Source organism: Dunckerocampus dactyliophorus, chromosome 2 (assembly GCF_027744805.1).
Source record: "Dunckerocampus dactyliophorus isolate RoL2022-P2 chromosome 2, RoL_Ddac_1.1, whole genome shotgun sequence".
In the NCBI taxonomy this organism is placed as follows: domain Eukaryota; kingdom Metazoa; phylum Chordata; class Actinopteri; order Syngnathiformes; family Syngnathidae; genus Dunckerocampus; species Dunckerocampus dactyliophorus.
In genome coordinates, this window is record NC_072820.1 from 18,086,752 (window position 1) to 18,106,376 (window position 19,625).

Genomic DNA, 19,625 nt, shown 5'->3' on the forward strand with positions numbered 1-19,625 from the left:
TGTTTAGTCCGCCTCCCTTGAACTCTGCCACACATGCAATGTGACACGCAGTCTTGCAATGTACAAGTAGTATCTCATTGTCATTGTTTCGCCACCATATCGCTGATATTGTTTGTTCCAAGAAAAACTCACACTGGCGCTGCAGCTTAAAAGTGTCTGCAATCTCTCTGTTTCTGTTATTTATGGGTGCGCCCTTTCTCTGATGGAATTCCCGCAGGCCACTGACTGAGCCTCTGCTTCTTGTCTCTCACAGTCGGATCTGAAATGCGTTCAGGATGCTAAAGGAGGGTCCTTTTACAGAGACCACTGTCCTGTGTTAGGTAAGTTTTTCAGTGAGCTGTGTTCTTTGTCATCATTGACGCTGTGGTGCAGCAAATTCAAGAACGGTAAGGGAAGTTTCTGGTGTAGATGACCACTAGATGGCGGCACCACCTTGTTTCCCCAGCCACCACAAGGTCCAACTCAGTATTCCAAGAAGTTCTAGATTCATTTTTCCCGCTTGATGCCATATTGGCCTAAATTATAAAACCTCTATTTTGAGTAAATAGTGCCATTATTTATACATACGAAAGCTTTTTATGTGCATTATGTGAAGTAAATGCAAACTCTCTTAATGCTGATATGATGTGATTGATGTGCAAAATCATCATATTCAATATAGTCATGATAACATCTTTACCTTTTTCTTGCAGGTGAGCAGAATGGCAACAGAAACCCCGGTGGTCTTCAGATTGGAGACCTGGTCAATATTGATTTGGACCTCGAAATCGTCCAGTCTCTCCAGCACGGCCACGGGGGATGGACTGACGGCATGTTCGAGACTCTTACCACCACGGGCACAGTGTGTGGCATAGATGAAGATCACGACATTGTGGTTCAGTATCCTAGTGGGAACAGGTGAGTCGTAAATTCGGTCATTACAGTTAACGACTTGTTACTGAATTAGCCACTCGCAACTTGATTGTTGATTGATTGATTATGTCTGTAGGTGGACCTTCAACCCCGCCGTGCTGACCAAAGCCAACGTGGTGCGCAGTGGTGAAGTGGCTGCTGGGGCGGAGGGAGGCAGTTCTCAGTTTCTGGTGGGCGACCTCGTTCAGATTTGTTATGACATTGACCGCATCAAGCTGCTACAAAGAGGCCACGGAGAGTGGGCAGAGGCTATGCTGCCAGTAAGTACAGGGTTTCATTCATTCAGCAACAGAACCAGTGCTGTAATAGCTTGTAAAAGCTAATAGCGGTAAACATCTCAGCCCGCATTCGTACAGCTGACGATTTCATTGTAACCAAGGCTACGTTCACACTGCAGGTCAATTCTGATGTTTTTGCTCATATGTGACCTGTATCTTTATCAGATTTTTTTTCTTGTCCGATTTTTTCAACTGTAACTCAGACCTCATTCGTATGTGGATATAAATCTGATATGCATGCAATGCGACTGCAATATGAATGGTCAGGTTGCATATATCCGACCTATATGTCATCGAAAGGCATGTATTGCTGTGCTTACCGAGACTTTAGAGGTATTCATGAATGTAGGCAATCATTGAAAGGCGTGGTTTATTATGCAAGACTTGGATGAAGGTACTCATCGATGTAGGCAAAAGTTCTTCTCATCCGAAAATTATTTTTAAAAGGCGTTAATGAAGCGGTCTTGTCACTGTCTCACCACTCCTGCCTCCAACATCCACCACACGCACGTTGGAACAGACGTGGCAGCAAGTTGCCCGCAAACTGCCATAGCCAAATTCTTGCCCCCTTTCTTCTTAATCTCCTACACAGAATCATTTGGTTGAGAAAATATTGACTCCCGTTGCACAAAATCCTTACCACAGACACGTTAAGGAGAGCACGCTAGCAATGTGCGAATTGATACTAAAATATTGATACTTCCGATACCAGCTCTTCATGCTCTAAAGTCAATTCTGAAATCAAAATATTGATACTTTTGATACTTCAGATATATTATTTTGTCCTTTTTTTTTCATGATGTTGTATATTAGCTATATTGTAAAACTACCCACTACCCACTACCCACTACCACTAACCACTACCTCACTATACGCAAGTGTTTAAAATAAATTACTATGATGTCTTGTATTCTTTCTGCTATGATTTGAAATACAGTACACTACTTTTTAAAATTTATCTTACACATTAGTTGAATTTGCACATAGTATCGGATTGGTATTGCCGATACCAGCCGGAATTTTACCCAGTATCTGTTTGAAAATGAGATCAATGGTATTGCACATCACTAGAGCACACCCTGCAGCGATCTTTACTTCCGTAAACACACGGAAATGCGAGTTGTCGTGCTTTTCCCCATGCACGTCACTTTCCAGATGCTTTGCGTTCACATTGATAAGTCGCGCGCATTTATTTGGTAATGTGAACGACCACATAAAAAATCGTATTTTAAACAAAAAATCCGAATTGGGCATCATGCCCTGCAGTGTGAACGTAACCCAACAGTACAGCAAGTGTAACATGCATGTGTTTCACATCAACAGCTGAGTAGCGACCACAGAGATGGACAAAGCTGCCAGATGCTCCCCACTCACGATATTTTGAATGCAACTACTGCCATCTTGTGGAATTGATCAAAATTACAGCAGGAGGTTGCCTACAATCACAGCTGTTGTTTGACTCTGCATTAAATAGAGACCAGCGGTTATACATTTTTGTAAGGCCACGCACCCGGCAATTACAAGGGACATAGTGGGACATAGAGAATTGAATTTGTGTGTTTACCTGCACATGCACTTCTCCAGTTTTCTTCAAAGATATATGCATATCCTTTTATTATGATTTTATTATTATTGCTGTCCAGCATCATTTGAAATAATGTCACACCAATCCAGTTCAAGATGTCACCTGTCTCTACCGTAACTGGCCCCCCATCATTGGCTAATGAGCCGCAGCCGTCCATGTAATTGATGACCAGCCCATACACGCATTTTGACAAACTCAAAAGTGTCTTGTATAATCCGGATTTAGACATTATACTTATTCACTTTGTACCCTCTGTAGAGGCTCTGCCTTACAGATGATGAATCTTGTAGCAAGTTGAGATGTGTCCCTTTCTTTACATCCATTCTCTATCACTAAAATTGAATGTTGTCTTCATAACAAAATATAGTGATGTTTTATTGTGTTATTTGTCACTTTTTATTTTTGCTTCGAGCTTTGTCTCTCGGCCTTGAAGGACAATTCTCACCTCTTCATTCCACCTCTATTTTTACATTATGCTTTTTAACCACCATTCCTCTCTGTGTGTATATTTATATACAACACATAGCCCTAAGAAACCCGCTATTCAAATGAGTTACATTTATCAACAGACTCTTGGGAAGGTGGGCCGCGTGCAGCAGATTTATTCTGACAGTGACCTGAAGGTTGAGGTTTGCGGGACATCGTGGACGTACAATCCCGCCGCCGTCACCAAGATTGCTCCCTCTGGGTCCGCTGTTAGCAACGCTTCGGGAGGTTTGTACAACCGTCACCTGCTGCCACAACCTCATGATAATAACACATAATTCCATCATGATGTTTTTCCCCTTTCTGCTTTTGCCAGAACGTCTTTCTCAGTTGCTGAAGAAGCTGTTTGAGACACAGGAGTCCGGTGACATCAACGAGGAACTCGTCAAGGCTGCAGCCAACGGAGATCTGGCCAAGGTGGAGGACATTTTAAAGAGACCTGATGTTGACGTAAGTGCTTCAACTACCACATGGTGGCACTCATCATTTTTATCCAGGCTACATTTGAAATTGCAAGTTAGCGCAGCAATACCTTTTGCAAATTTCATACTTTGGGAACAGGTTCTATATTTCTATTTTTCAGTGAGAGTCGGTAGGCAATTTTGTTACAGCTGGCTTGTGCATTTTAATGTGAAGAGGCTTAGCTCGGAGCCTCAAGCCTCGGGTATGATTTCATCTTGAAGATTTAATTGTGGAAACAGTACTTTTCCTTTAAGTATGTCGGAAATATTAGTCATCCCCCTCATTAGCCTTTTGGACTGTGGTTGGCAGACGCACGGGAGACGCAGCTGGCTGCTGAAGGGCAAAAGTTTACGGCCTCCAAATTTGAGGCTAAACTCTGTTCTTTCTCTCCAACTCTGAGGTGCAGACATTGAATCAGACAAGGACCCAGCTGGATATCTGGGGCTGTGGTCTTTATTTGGACTTTTTGATGTTGAGGAGAGCACACCGCTATCGTGAAACTAATATTGTGCAACACACACACACTTTATGACTGACATTATCAATCAATCGATTAATCAATCGATAATCCAGATGTTAAAATGTAGAATATAGCTCAATGGTCCACAAATTGTCCTGACCGCACACCACTCTCATCCTAGTATATTCGGGCTGAGTGTCTCCAAGGAGAGGGCTGAGATCCTCCCACTTCTGCATCCTCCTCCTCAATCTGAAAAGCATTACCGCAGGGCCCAGAGGAGGCACAAAGCGCATTGGTGTGCACTGCAGCACAAACCTGATTCACTCACTAGAAGCCGGTTGAGAAGTGTGCACTTTGTGTGTGTGTGTGTGCACGTGCACAAGCTTCATATGCAGCCTGACTCAGCCTGCCAGCCATAGGAATCTCCAGTTTGCCAGACAGAAGACACTTGCTCAGATTATTACTCATTACACTTAGTTTGCAATATTGACTTAAGTCATAAAAATAGTGTGGAAAAACTGTGTGTGTGTGTGTGTGTGTGTGTGTGTGTGTGTGTGTGTGTGTGTGTGTGTGTGTGTGCGCGCGTGCGCGTGCGCGTGCGTGTGCGCATACATGTGTGTGACTGTGTCTGTGTGCGTGTGTTAAGGCTGGGCATATGCCCCACTGCCTTTCATTGAAAGTATTTGTTTAAAGCTGAGCACACAAAGCCTGCCCGTGATCTGCCTGCCAGGACAAGAGATGTCTGGAGACTCCCAAATGACTCCACATGAATATTTATACCCTAAAGTTTTTGCAGCATGGTGAAGAAACATGGCCGTGCATGCAGACACTGATGTTCGGTACGGTTAATTGAGTGGACACATATTTGCACACTAAGCAGGATAATGACATCTGACTGTTCTTACAGGTGAACGGGCAGTGTGCTGGACACACGGCTATGCAGGCGGCTAGTCAGAACGGCCACGTGGACGTCCTGAAACTGCTGCTCAAGCACAATGTTGATCTGGAGGCCGAGGTTAGCACGTGTTTCTTCAAGTCAAACATTTTGTTGACGTGCCACACTTTACCACTGGTTTATACTGTACTCAGGACAAAGATGGTGATCGGGCCGTGCATCACGCAGCCTTCGGAGATGAGGGCTCTGTCATTGAGGTACTGCAACGTGGCGGCGCTGACCTCAACGCCAGGAACAAGCGCAGGCAGACTCCGTTACACATAGCTGTCAACAAGGGCCACTTGCAGGTGGTGAAAACCCTGCTGGACTTTGGCTGTCACCCCAGCCTCCAGGTATCTATTACAACCATTTAATGAATGCATATTTAACGTTTGCCTAGTTTGAATTAAATCAAAGCTAATGTAGTGCAAGCAGTCGTAACACAAGGTTTCTTGTTAGGATTCAGAGGGGGACACACCCCTGCACGACGCCATCAGCAAGAAGAGGGATGACATGCTGTCAGTGCTGCTGGAGGCGGGCGCCGATGTCACCATCACCAACAATAACGGCTTCAACGCCTTGCACCACGCGGCTTTGCGAGGAAACCCCAGGTACGGGATGTTTAAACCTGAATTATGCTCCTGTGAGGCGCTGGCATACATTATGCCGGGCTTGCTTCTGCCCCTCCAAACCCGCCTGTGTAGCTTGATGTGCACCTCCCCCAAAAAATCTAACCTCGCGTTGTGGACTGTAAAGGCAAATTGGTCGCTTTTTATTTTTACATTATTCCTGTGTGTATGCAACTATTTCAGAGGGAGTGCAGCCCATCCTCATGAACGCGGTTCCAGCTCCCAATAACACTACCCTACTCTCTTTAATTCCTCGCTGGTGACGAAGAAAATTAACAAGCTAAATAGCTGAGGAGAGCTGTAGTTGGTCACTGAGATGACTCTCCGGAAAACATTGCATAGCTTTTCGGCAGAGAATTGCACATCACTCGCTCAGCCCTAGCAAAGAGCTAGTTGGAGAGATGGTCAGAGGGCACAGCCGTAGTGACTATGCAGAATCATAATCCAGTCTTTACCCGCGTCTGCAAGCCGTCACATCTGCTCGCAATCTGCAAGGGACGCTTACAGGTCCCCGGCAGTATTTCTTTATTTTTGTAACTTTCAAATTACCTTGACAGAAATTGAGCCTCAAACCCTGTAAAGCCTTGTACGTTTTCTTGTGTTCACAAACCAGCAGCATCTTAGATAAATAATAGACCTGAAGAAAAATAATTGCCCTGTGATCCTTTTTGATTTCTTACTTGACAAAACCCTTTAATTGGAATTTAATTTGGACTGCTCAATGTGCATTTCACATTTACAAACCTGAGTGTCTGATTTTTAGCTCAGAATCGATACATAAAACTGGCACATGATTCATCTCCAGTGACTTTGCACTTTACAGACTTTTGAACTTAATTGTCAGTATGAAGAAAAGATAAAATCCCTCAATAATACAATATGCTTTGCTTCCATCTTCCCAGCGGTCTATGGAAGCATGAAATAATTGTTTTTTTGTAGTGGTGTTGATGGCCTTTCAGTTGTTTATGTACTCTGTGGTGTGACCAGAGGCTTCTAAAGCGACTCTTCCGGCCGGGCATTAGCGGTTGTCCTTGGCTTTGTCTAGTTCTGTCTCCAGCAAACTCACTTGTTGGGTATTTTGTATTTGACCACCAGCCTTGTAAAGGTGCCTTTCAGAGACCACCTGATAGACATTTTAGGGTCAGGGTGGGAGAGCTTTCTGAACACTCTTGCAATCAAGTTATGATTATTCCAGCCTGAATGGCACTCTCCCTCCTTAGCATTATTTCAATTAGCATAAGAAACTATGCCTGTAGCCAGGCTTTGTTGACTTGTGCTACACTGCTGAATAAGTTTGTGAACACTCCTTTTTCCTCTGCATCAGACTCATCAAACGGGCACATAAAAAGCTAAAAAGACATTGCACATTAAAGTTAAAAGTATCAAGAGTTTAATCTTGATTGTAAAAGAGATTGGAGGCATTTAAAGATTGGATGGGTTTTTTTCAGCGCTAAAAAGAAAATGATGCGAATAAAAGAATGGGTAGATAAAATGGGGGTACAAGTTAAAAGGCTAGGTAGCATAATGTAATCTTTGACTGCATTTATTTGCATCCTCTTCTGCCATGTACAACTTTCCTTCTCAACGCGCCTGTCCAGAAGTAGTGTGATGAGGTGGTGATAAACTGCAGTGTTCTGCCCCTTGCCTCACTGGAAAGCGATCATTTATTCCATACACATACCTCCCTCCGTTTTCTCCTTTATTTATTTAAAGAAGGTCTCGGGCTGGCTGAGGTGGACTTGAAATTGCTTGCTTGCATAAAGTACATATAGTTTGTTGTGGTTTATGTTTGTACAGCAGGATTTAGATTGTAAAGGAAGGAGAAGTGCAAGTTCAGTGGAGGACTCTCAACTTAGAGATGAAAAATGCTGGAGTGCAGCAGTACTGTGTCAGAGCCCCTGTTGTGTTGTCCTTGTGTGTGTGTGTGTGTGTGTGTGTGTGTGTGTGTGTGTGTGTGTGTGTGTGTGTGTGTGTGTGCGTGTGCATGCGTGCGTGTGTATGTGTTGCCCCCCGCCTCAGAGACAAGAAGATATACGTCCCCCTTCTATAGTCTGCCCATTTACTTTTATTTCACGCTCCAGCTCCTCCAATATCAGTGAGCCAGGCCACAAGTCCTGAAGCCCTCTAAAATCTCTCCCCCGGGCTGAGGCTAAACTACCTACCTGGTGTGTTTTCAGCAGTTGTTTCAATCTAATGCTTTTTTTTTTTTAAAGACATACCATTGATGTGCTTCATGAAAAAGTGCTTGGAAATATTGTAGCTGATCTGAGGCCCGTCAGATTATGGACATGATAGAGAACCCCAACATGCTCAGTGTAGTCTAATAACTTGCCTTTGAATTTAGTGTGTAAGAATATATTAACCTATGTAGTATCCTTTTTAAAGTTTGAAGACAATCCATTCTGGTACGCTAGTTGACTTCTAACAGGAAATGATGCAGGTGTTCACAAGCGTTTGGAAGTGAGTGTACACGCTGTGTTTTAACACTCTGTGTGTAAAAGTGTAAAAGTGTAAAAGTAAGTTAACAACTGTAATATCAATACATGATGGCAAGTAGCTAGTCAGAGGCTAACCAGCTAGCGCCTAGTATTGCCAGCTAAGGTTTGACACACTCTGTTTTGGAGGCTTACTGCTTTGAAAGTGAGTCAGCTAACTTTGCAAGTGCACAGTTTTGTCACATGCTATAAATGACATTTGTATGGGTTGTACTCAGAAGGCTTTGGAAGACATGTGAACGTATGTGTAATAAATATGTCCTTAAAGTTTTAGAACCATTAGACAAATGTCAATGACTGATGGCTTGACGTGTCACAAGATCTTGTGTCACAACATGACGAGATTAAAACATAACTTAAAACATAACAATATTTCTTGTTTAAGAGAAATGCTGTCACAGGGCAGCCAGAAGTCAATCAGACTGTGATATATGTGTCTGTCAGGAAAAAACTAGAAGTAACAACGAAAAAACACTGAAGGCAAACCAACAGGAAAACTCTAGGATTATACAGAGCAGGTAAATGCGAGCAAAGGTATGAGCCAGAGAGCAGGGTAAGGGTAGTGGAGCCGGACTGAGCGGGAGCAAGGAACAGGAGGTCAGAGAGTACAATCTGGCAAGGATCAGGTGCTGCTGCCTTGCTCAAGAGGAGTCCAGATTGCTGATTGCCCGCAGGTGCGCTCCGCGTCTCCGCCCACGCCGGCTGAGGTGCACTGCGGACAAATGGCAGACAGGCGCCAGCAGAGCGACAAACAAAGCGTGACAGTATGTCCCCCCCTCATAAGACGCCTCCTGGCGGCTTACCTGGCTTATTAGGATGGAGATGGTGGAAGTCGCTTATGAGTGACCGGTCCAAGATAAGGGAGCGGGAGACCCAAGAACGCTCCTCAGGGCCGTAACCCTCCCAGTCGACCAGGTACTGGAATCCTCTGCCCCTCCTTCGGGAGTCCAAGATGGCCTTCACTGTGTATGCTGGATGGCCATCGATCAGGCGTGGAGGAGGCGACTCGACCGGGGGGCACAGGTGACTGGAGGACACAGGCTTGAGGCAGGAGACATAGAATACCGGGTGTACCGGGTGTAAGGTCGAATAAGGGAGGAGGATATGTATTCCTTGAGGGCTTTTTGTTCTGGAGCTGAAATGTTATACAATTTGGCGCTAGGAAAAGTGGCGTTAGGGAGAAACTCTATGGCACAGTCGTAAGGTCGATGAGGGGGAAGTGTTTGAGCGCGATCCTTGCTGAACACCTGCTTTAAGTCATGGTATTCGCTAGGAATTCTTGTAAGCTCTATTACTTCCTCTGGAGATATGGAAGAGGGAACATTGGATCTAGCCGAACGGAGGCAATTAGCCTGGCAAAATGGACTCCAACTGGAGACGTACAACTTGTTCCAATCTATGAGTGGGTTATGAAGCTTAAGCCAGGTTAGCCCCAGAACTAGTGGCGCGGACTGGGAGGGCATGACGTAAAAACGGATGGTCTCGGAATGGTTAACGGAGAGGCGACCAGTCCAGGGTGTACCCCGCCTGTCGCCCGAAGTCAGCTGGGATAGGCTCCAGCATGCCCCCGCGACCCTAATGAGGATGAAGCGGTATAGAAAATGGATGGATAGATGGTTACCGGAGAGATGTAGCATAAGCGGTTCGGTTTGGTGTGTAATGGCCACCAGGAAGCGCCTATCCAAAGACAAGACCTCTTTAGTAGCAGTTAACTTAATCATACTTATATTATGTTTGAGAACAAACGCTGTGTCCAAGAAACAGTCATCAGCGCCCGAGTCAATAAGGGCGGCTATGTTAATACTTCTACCCTTATTTATGACTACTCCTTTGATTTGGAGTCTCTTGAAGGGACCCTCCTCAGCTGTAGTGGCTGAATTCTGGGTATACTCACAGCTACCCATGGCTGAACTGTCCGCAGGAACCGGTTGGTGGCTCCTGGATCTTGGCTTGAGTTCCGCTGATGATCCAGGAGTCGATCCCTGGTGACGAGGAGGTCGGATGGGGCATTGGAGGAGTTGATGCCCCGGATCGCCACAGTAGAGGCAGAGGTCCAGCTTGCGACGACGTGCTCTTTCCTCGGCGGCGAGGCGGCGTCCTCCAAGCTGCATGGGAACCTCTGGCTGTGCGGTCACGGCGTCACCGGTCCTGGTTTCGAGCGTCTGTCCCTCAGGAGGTGGTAGTGGTATCCTCGTACGAATTGACACCCTGCCGTAGTATCCCTCTTTGGTGTATTCTCTCACGCTCTCCTTTATACGGTTATCAAACTCAATGGCTAAGTTTATAAGGCCGTCGAGGGAAGTAGTGTTGTCCTTGGCCACCAACTCATCTTTAATATGTACATCGAGTGCTTTGCAAAAAATACTTCGGAGGATGGTATCGGGATACCCACTCTCCACAGCAAGCACTCGGAAATCAATAGAAAAGTCCGCCACCGAGCGTCCTTTCTGCTTCATATTTAGTAGTTGACTAGCCGCTTCCATTCCCCAAATGGGATGATGAAACACTCGTCTGATTTCTTCAAGAAACCTTGGTAAGGAGGTGCGTATGACAGGCATAGATGTGCTCGCGGCCATAGCCCACGTAGCGGCTCTACCCGAGAGTAAACTCATGATAAATGCTACCTTTGATTGGTCCGATGAGTATGTGGTGGGCTGCTGGTCAAACACGAGAGAACACTGGTGTAAAAACTGGTTGCAGGAGTCCGAATCTCCAGAGAAGCGAGAGGGGTGAGGGATATTAGGCTCTCGCGGCTGCTGAGGAACAGGTGCATACGCAGCTGCGCCATTAGGTGTGTCTAAGGCGCGTGGGGACGTACCGACTTCTGGTGGCGGGTGAGAGGAGGTGCTGGCAAGTCGTTGGTTTAGGGCGTCCATGCCAGCGGACAGAACTGAGATGGCCTCCATGATGCCTTGGAGAGTCTTCTCGTGGCCTCCGACTAATTGGCCGTGATGTGCCAGGGCTGATCGGAAGTGCTCCATGTCTGCGGGATCCATCTTGGCCAGATTGTTCTGTCAGGAGTGGCGGATGCCACAGCAAGAAAAATAGGATCCCAACGCAAGACGAGGACAACTTCCAAATTCAAAAAATAAAGTTTAATAAGAAAAGGTGTCCAAACAGGTACAAACAAAGGAAAATTCACTTCGGGTAAGAAACACAAAACGCTGACAGCAGAAGGCTGTCAGGAAAAAACTAGAAGTACCTACGAAAAAAACACTGAAGGCAAACCAACAGGAAAACTCTAGGATTGTACAGAGCAGGTAAATGCGAGCAAAGGTATGAGCCAGAGAGCAGGGTAAGGGTAGTGGAGCCGGACTGAGCGGGAGCAAGGAACAGGAGGTCAGAGAGTACAATCTGGCAAGGATCAGGTGCTGCTGCCTTGCTCAAGAGGAGTCCAGATTGCTGATTGCCCGCAGGTGCGCTCCGCGTCTCCGCCCACGCCGGCTGAGGTGCACTGCGGACAAATGACAGACAGGCGGCAGCAGAGCGACAAGCAAAGCGTGACAGCGGTGGCTCAAACGTACAAACCGTGGCTCCAAGGGTTTTACAAGCCGACAAAAGCTGGGATCTTAACGATGGTAAAGGGCTGGTTGTTCAGCGCCATCATTTCCATGATGAAATCACAGATCGCTTTAGCCCTCGGTTAATGTCTGGCAAACTTTTTTGCACTTTTCAAACGCTGCGGCCATAGGAACAAGCCCTGAGCGTCGTAGCGGTGCTTACGCTAACCCACCTACAGCACAGTACAAGTAATTTCGGCTCATTTTAAAATAATTTTTAATCAATTATTTTAAATATTATCTGATTTATTAGTATGACATCATAACCAATAAATTTGGTCCGATAATTATTGTGCACCCCTATTATAAACGTTGGAAACCAAGCTGGCCTCGATTTTACCCGCAGCCTGTGGCTGCTTTTTTCAACAGCTGCCTCAGTGTTAATGTCCAAGCAGAAGCCGTAGTAATTCTACATTTGATCAAAGTTACTTATGATTTGTCAGATCAAAACATGATCGCTGCATATGACTTCTATAAAAACGTGGTGCTAGCGTCTACTTCGGAAATGTACTTCTTCCAGATTCCGCACTCAAACATCAAGGGAACTGTAGTTCTTTTAGTGGAAACCAACAAACTTAACACTCAACACTCAACTCAATTGCAATCTGTTTTACATTTCGTTTCATAACTACTACGTGTTAACATAAAATGCCGTCCTTATTTTAACTTTTATAATTTTGTTAGTTTAGTTTTAGTTTTTGTTCAATTTTTGGTAAGAGGTTAATTGATTTAAAGCTTCGTGCTTTGGTCATGCATGAAAAGTTATAAAACAAATCAAAATGGACCTCAGTTAAATAAAAAAGTCTGTTTGTCCAGTTCTATATTTTGTCATTGTAGTTTTCTCAAAAGTAATGTTAAAATATCCTCTCGTCTCGTGACCTGAGTGTATTGTGACACCTATACTGATAGCCAATTAGTTGCTAAGTCCCGCCCGTGCAAATGTACAGACGTTCTTCTTGATGTTTTCCAACCAATGGTACTCAGATTTTACACGCATGTGCTTATCAGTCCCCCAAAGGTGTGTACTAGAGATGGTTACCTCATGATATACATACGGCAATACAGTCGTCCGTCATTTATCGCGGTTTATTGGTTCCAGACCCAACCACAATAAGTGAATTTCAGCAAATTAGGATTGAATACTCCTTCCTGGGCCACCACGTTATCATGGTAGAGGAGTTTGCGTGTCCCAATAAGTCTAGGAGCTAAGTTGTCTGGGGCTTTTATGCCTCTGGTAGAGTCACCATGACAAAGAGGTCCTAGGGGAGAGACTAGAAAAAGAGTGTCTCATCCAGACCCCAATGAAGACTGGGTTGTCCTTTGTCACCGATTCTGTTCATTACTTTTATTGACAGAATTTTTAGGCGCAGTCAGGGCGTTGAGGGTCTCCGGTTTGGTGGCTGCAGGATTGGGTCTCTTCTTTTTGCCGATGATGTTGTCCTGCTGACTTCCTTAGGCGCTGACCTTCAACTCTAACTGGATTAGTTTGCAGCCGATTGTGAAGCGGCTGGAATGAAAATCACCACCTCCAAATCCGAGCCTATGGTTCTCGCCCGAAAAAGGGTGGAGTGCCATCTCCGGGTGGTGATGAGGTCCTGCCCCAAGTGGAGGAGTTTAACGCCTCGGGATCCACCAAGAGTAGCTGAGCATCCCTGCTTAGGCTGCTACCCCTGCGACCTGACCTCAGATAAGCGGAAGAGGTTGGATTGATAGAATGGTAGGATTCAATATTAAAAAATTTTATATTTATGTAGTTAGAGCATAGAAAACCTGTTTAAGACCTTCTAAAAACACTTTTTTAAATTTTATTAGAGCCCTGTTAAACATGAAGTGACATTTATACTCTTATTACCTAATATAATAATGTGGGTTGATTTATAAAAAAAAAAAAAAAAAAAAGATCGACATCAGCCTATCATCCGTCCTCACTATGACGTTTGTCGCTTGATTGATATATTCATGCCAATCTGGCATACATAGACGTACACTCCGACACTACTACTAGCCAATGACGCTAGCTATGTTTACATTACATTGCTCAGGCGCAAGCTAGGGGATGAAGTGATAAGAGATGGCCGCTGCTTTAAGCACGGCAATATACCGAGCTAACTAGTTAGCCTCCATTTTATTTATTGTAAATATAAGAATGAGTTTGAAACGGAGTGAGGAAAAAAGGACAACATAAGCAGCCAAGAACGTACCACTTCCACAAGGAATAACAGGCCATAGTCAATCATGGAACAGCGATTATTTATAAATTGCATAGTTTTTTAAAAGACACAATCACAGGGGGAGTGATATTTGAATCGCGATAAAGCGAGGGACTACTGTAGTGCAAAAACAATGACACTGATTTAGTGCTACATAACTGTAAAAAGGATTTTTTTTAGGTGTCTGACAAATAGTGTCACTATTTTAAACACGACTTCTCATGTCTCTCAAATAGATCACATCTAAAACACCGTACATGCTGGTAGCCTGGTAGCCCCCACCGCGATGTTCATGTTTGCAGCAATATCAGTAACGACCACTGGCTCCTTAGTGGCAAGTCTCCATTCTTTTACTGCTCTCTTAAGTAGGCTACCTCTGAAATGTGTGCGCTGGTGTGCGTTTCATACATTACCCTGATTTTCAGTACATACCAGTTAATTTCCTAGTTGTTGTTTATAAACTGCACAGTTATTGTCGTGCAAAAAACTGTGGTTTTCGAAGTCCATCCGTCACAAGTAAGCCCCACTTTCTCTGCTGATTCGAATGCACTCTCCGGACTTTTATAGCAGAAGTTTATGGAGGCTATATTGTAATAATAATTTTTAAAAGCGATACATGGTGAGATCACATCAACATCCATCATAAGGTTAAATATTGCAATAGTTTGCCATATTGATATTTTGTCACACTCCTGGTGTGTACCAAATTTGGTGGTGACTCAGTTACAGGGAGAGTTATGGAGAGCATGTTGAGCTGTGTTTCAACTCAATCTGTTGTATAGGGATCAAAATGAGGGTTTAACAAAATAATAGTGCAGTCAACATAGCAGTGGCACATATGTTAACAAATTTTCATTCTTTTGTGTGCAGCCGTTGAGGAGTAGAGGAGTTACACCATAGGGTGCTATTTTTTGTCTTATATTCTTGTTTTCCTCATGTTTTTCCTCTCCTAACACTGTTTGTTGAGGCTGGGCCACATATGCTTTTTTTTAAGGACGTTTTTAGGTACATATTTTACCTTTGAATTTATTTTATTTACCTTTGAATTTATTATGCATTTTTCTACCGATATATTAACGCATAGAGATTACCTTTTTTTGTCATAGCATGTAGGTGTAATAAAAAAATGCAAGTATAAGTCATTCCAACAGGTTTTGAAAAGCACTTTTCTCGGGTGTGTTTAGTGCAGCTTAAGCCCGTCAGAAGAGCCTGGCTCATCTCTTGTCTTTACCCCCAGGCTGCTTGTAGCAGGTAGCTGCTAGAAAACTGTAAACAGTACGATTAATAGTGCTGTGACTCATAAACGGGGGATCCAAACAAGCCCTGCAGTGGTCGGTCTGTGCTGTTTTTGAGAGTGTCACCTCCCTGTAATGTTTGTGCTCTTTCATAGTTTTTCTTTTAATATGATGACACGCACTGTATAGGATGACCACACATGGTAATTACCTAGCCTCCCGTTATGTTATCTCTGTGGGGACTAATAGCTGCCAAATCATGATAGTTAATAACATGGATCACAAATATCAACGTAAAACTCGGTCAACCTGTACTATTCATTAAAGGTGAAGAGGACATTGATGATGTGCTGTCTACCCAGTTAATTTAGTTTTGCCTTAATTTCAGTCAGAATCAGGAATTTGAATCCAGTCTAACGTCACTCTTTGTTAAAAAGTAAAAAAAAAGTAAATAAAAAGTTTAGATATAAGAGAGAGGGAGAATACCACACTATACGTTATTACATAGAATAAGTAGATCATTATTGTATTTACAATATTACAGGTTACAATTCAGTGTTACTTCCAGAACAGTAAGTAGTGCAAATGCTCATGGGTGCAAACAGCAGTGGTTGCTTTTTTTTTTTTCCTTTTTTTCCCCCCTGTTGTGTGATGCTGCCCATGGCATAATCGACTGTTAGCGTCCGGTGACAGTCATTTAAGGAGGCGTCTTACATCCTCGCATAAGCGGTCCTGAAATAGCATACGCCGCATGTTTGTCCCTGCTATTTTTGAATATTCGGCCACTGATAAGCGCAGTTGGAATACCAATTCTATCAAGAGAATAGACAAAAAGGGCAGTGGACTGCACCACAATTTTGCAGCTGTGGAACTTTATTTTTGATTTTTTTTTTCCCCCAAATGAGACATTTAGCATTGAACAATCATAGCACACTGTAGATGTTTGAAGAGTAATACCTCAGCCGTCACCGAGGCATCAATGGACCAGTCCCTGCAGTCATCAAAGCATAGCTACAGCTGGTTGAAGGGGACCAAATCCATTCAAGAGGTGATTTGGTTCCATTTTACCAGCTTTAGCAAAGCATTGTGGGCATTTCTCTCTCTTTCTCACCCGTTCTTCTCAGCGACACATCTGAGAGCTGCGGGAAAGCCAGTCCTTCAAAGTTATGTCCAACAGAACCAGAGTGTCCTATTAAAACCAACACAAATTGTACTGCTTTTTCCCTTGTTTGCTCACCTTTGCTCACCCCACCAATTGACACATTTAGCCACTGCAACACCTATAACGCATAGGTACAGTTAATCAACACAGCACTGCTTTCTCCTTTGAGCCTGTTCATCCTTCTCGATGTCTTTTTAAGTCGCTCGAATTCAAATAAAACGGCTTGGTGTAAAAAAAATAATAAAATAAAATAAAGTGTGGCTGTGCACTTGAGTCAAATGTCCAGGAGTCATGAAGCAATTACAGCCTCTGACAGATGGGACCTTTGCTGCAAGTGTGCTGCATGCTCTGGTCACTTAGACAGCCCGCCGACACATTCAGAGACGTAACCACACACACTTATGCACACACGCACACTTGTACTCTTCAGGCAACCCTCTCCCATGTCAAGGCATAACATTAATTTAAGTCAGTCGTCTTATGTCCTGCTGACTGATTTGCAGTCTGCAATATATGGCCTCTTTAGTGACTGAGTGACCCTTCTTGGGCTGGCTTTACCGTAGTAACATACTGTATTACAAAGTAGCTACTAAATCAATCAGAAACTGTTTTTTTCTGCTTTTGCATACATGTTCCTGACCATCAATTATACTGCCACTGCTTTAAGCAATAACACTAACCTTATTGCTGCAATAGCCTTAATTTTTTTCACAAAACGTATCTACTACTACTACTACTATTACTACTGTTATAATAATAAATGTATTTTTGTTAATTTTATTGATAGTTATTATAAGAAATATACTTCTCCAGTATGTGTTCACCCCCTTAATAATATTGGAGACATTTTACGTATTCATTAAGTATTTTAAAAGAATATTGTAGTATGTTAAATATAATAACATTATTATTATTACTCTTTTTTAATCATTATTTTGAATCTTTATCATATTTATTGGAATGTTTTATTATTATTTATATTTGTTATAGCATGTATGTATGATTTTTGCCTAGTCCTTTTTAATAGTATCTTTTAAGGTGTTCTTTCTTTGTGAAACATTTACACGACAAAATTTGAAGTGGAAAATGTATTATTATTAGAAGTAGTAGCAGTAATATTATTGATCAGATTTTTTATATTGTTTTTTTTTGGTTTGTTTTAGCATTTGTTGGGAGACTGAACCTTGCGTTTATATATCGACTAGTGCTTTTTAGTAGTCTATATAAAGACCCACCTTAACAAATCACCTGACATTTTGTGTGAGAGTGTAGCACAGTAATCTGTTAATTATTATTATTTTTTATTTTGTTTTTTTGCTGTTGTTTGTCAAGGTGTGAGTCAGTTTCTTAAAGTGTCCCATGACAGCTGAGGCTTATATGCATGGCTTGAAGACAGCAATGGAGGTCAGCATCAGGCCAGCTTGACAACAAATGCAGTTCTATTTGTAACAAACACATGCACATTCATGTTTCCTCACGCACACACGCACACGCAGACACACACACACACACACGGACAAACTTAAGAGTTGGATCGCCAGGCCTGGCTCACCTCGTCTTAAGGCCCATAACAGGGCAAAAGCACGGGTGGTTGGGGGTCGCGGACAGGCGCAGAGCATTTGATAATGTCAGCATCTGCTGTGTTTGTCACTCAGACAGCAGCTTGTCGCTATTGGAGGCCTTGGAGGAAGGCATAGTGCTATGCTTGCACTCGTTGGAGAGAAAAGTGAAAGAAATGAAGTGTGAAAAGGCTGCACTTGTTAAAAACAAATAGCAGATTGCATTTTAGAGTTGTCTGTGTGACTTTCCCTCATGATAAACTGTTATCCCTCGTAGCTATTAAAGTATGTTTACATACCCATGAGTCACTGATTAGACTATAACATTTTTTGTGAGATTAAAAAATTGCATTTAATTTTAGACATTAATATTATATTGGAAACAATACTTAAATAAAATGTACTTTTAAAGTTGCCATATTCTGTCAATGTATTTGAAAAACAATTTACGAGGTAAGCACCTGCTAAAACTGTTGCATGCCTTGTCAGTGATCACAGCAGAGAGGTGGGCAGGGGGTGGATAAGAATAGGTGAGAGTTTGAGATATGAATAGCTGGCTGTACAAACTGTGCACTCCCTCCCCTTCCTCTCTTCATCCCTGACTTTATTTCTCTCTGCGCCTCTCCGCCATATTGTGTTTGGTTTAACAATTGGAATCAGCTGACAGGCCAGAGTTGATCCCGCATTGTCACTTTCTTTTTTTGATGCACTAATCTGACTGCCACGCGGTACAGGCAAAGCATTTGGCAAGCGTAGCAAACGTGAACAATGAGAGGTGCAAAGGGGGCAGGCAGGTCGGTGAGTGTTTGGGGGGGGGGGGGGGGGGGGGGGGTGTCGCACAGCAAAAATAAAGGGAGGCCAGTCGTGGTTAAACACACAAGTTGTTGAAGCTATATGATACAACCATAGGAACCGGGCACTAGCTTGCTCCGGTCTGACTACTCAGCAACTATGCCGACAAAGGTGGTCCTTTGGTCCAAATTCACCTTCTCTTTCTCCTGAGCCATGTAAAAAGATTATTGCATTAAGTGGTAACTCCAGCGTACCACTCGGGGCTTGCTGGAGGTGGTGGTGTTACATTGCAGCTGGATGACTGCAGCACAAAAAAAAGGTCTTGCCGGTGATGTCACACAGCCACGTTTTGCCCTCACTTTACGTGTCGGAGGGTAAAGCACTTATCTAAACTGCTACCAACATTGTCACAACATTTTACGGTAATCTACATAATTGTCCAATGAACTGTTGGCGTATCCTGGGCGAGAGGTTTTTATTGGCCAAGTCAGCCAGTTTGCGAAAGCAGCGAGCTCCCTACAGCGATTATTGCTGCAGTGAGACTGCCCAGAGACAGTATAGCTAATGCATGAGCCTTACATCCCATAAGCATTCTCTCTCCCCTCTCTCTGTGTACTCTGCCTCCTCTTGCGCAATTATCACAGCCTGCAAAAAGCACAAGACATCATTTTCCTAGAGCGAGGACGTGCACCTCACTAAGAATACATACTTCTTTACATTCCATAGCTGTCATATGTCCATATGGGTACATAAAGAAGTATGTGCACTAAGGAGGCAGTCTTGACACCACATGAAATTCTCTCACCTTTGGCTAACTACAGAGGAGTTATGAGCGGAACAATTTTTCTCTCACCGGTTTCCCTGCC

At 43.5% G+C, this 19,625-nt stretch overlaps 1 protein-coding gene across 6 annotated transcripts in view; it reads left to right on the forward strand.

Annotated features, from left to right (window-relative positions):
* The window catches only part of mib1 (MIB E3 ubiquitin protein ligase 1), a 71,171-nt gene that overhangs the window by 11,066 nt on the left and 40,480 nt on the right, over positions 1-19,625 (forward strand). For all 6 annotated transcript variants that reach the window (XM_054756035.1, XM_054756044.1, XM_054756053.1 and 3 more), the window contains exons 5-12: positions 254-320; positions 693-897; positions 989-1,172; positions 3,345-3,489; positions 3,578-3,711; positions 5,091-5,198; positions 5,273-5,470; positions 5,577-5,728. In XM_054756035.1, the coding sequence (XP_054612010.1) occupies positions 254-320; positions 693-897; positions 989-1,172; positions 3,345-3,489; positions 3,578-3,711; positions 5,091-5,198; positions 5,273-5,470; positions 5,577-5,728 (1,193 nt within the window). The remainder of the gene's footprint in view (positions 1-253; positions 321-692; positions 898-988; positions 1,173-3,344; positions 3,490-3,577; positions 3,712-5,090; positions 5,199-5,272; positions 5,471-5,576; positions 5,729-19,625) is intronic.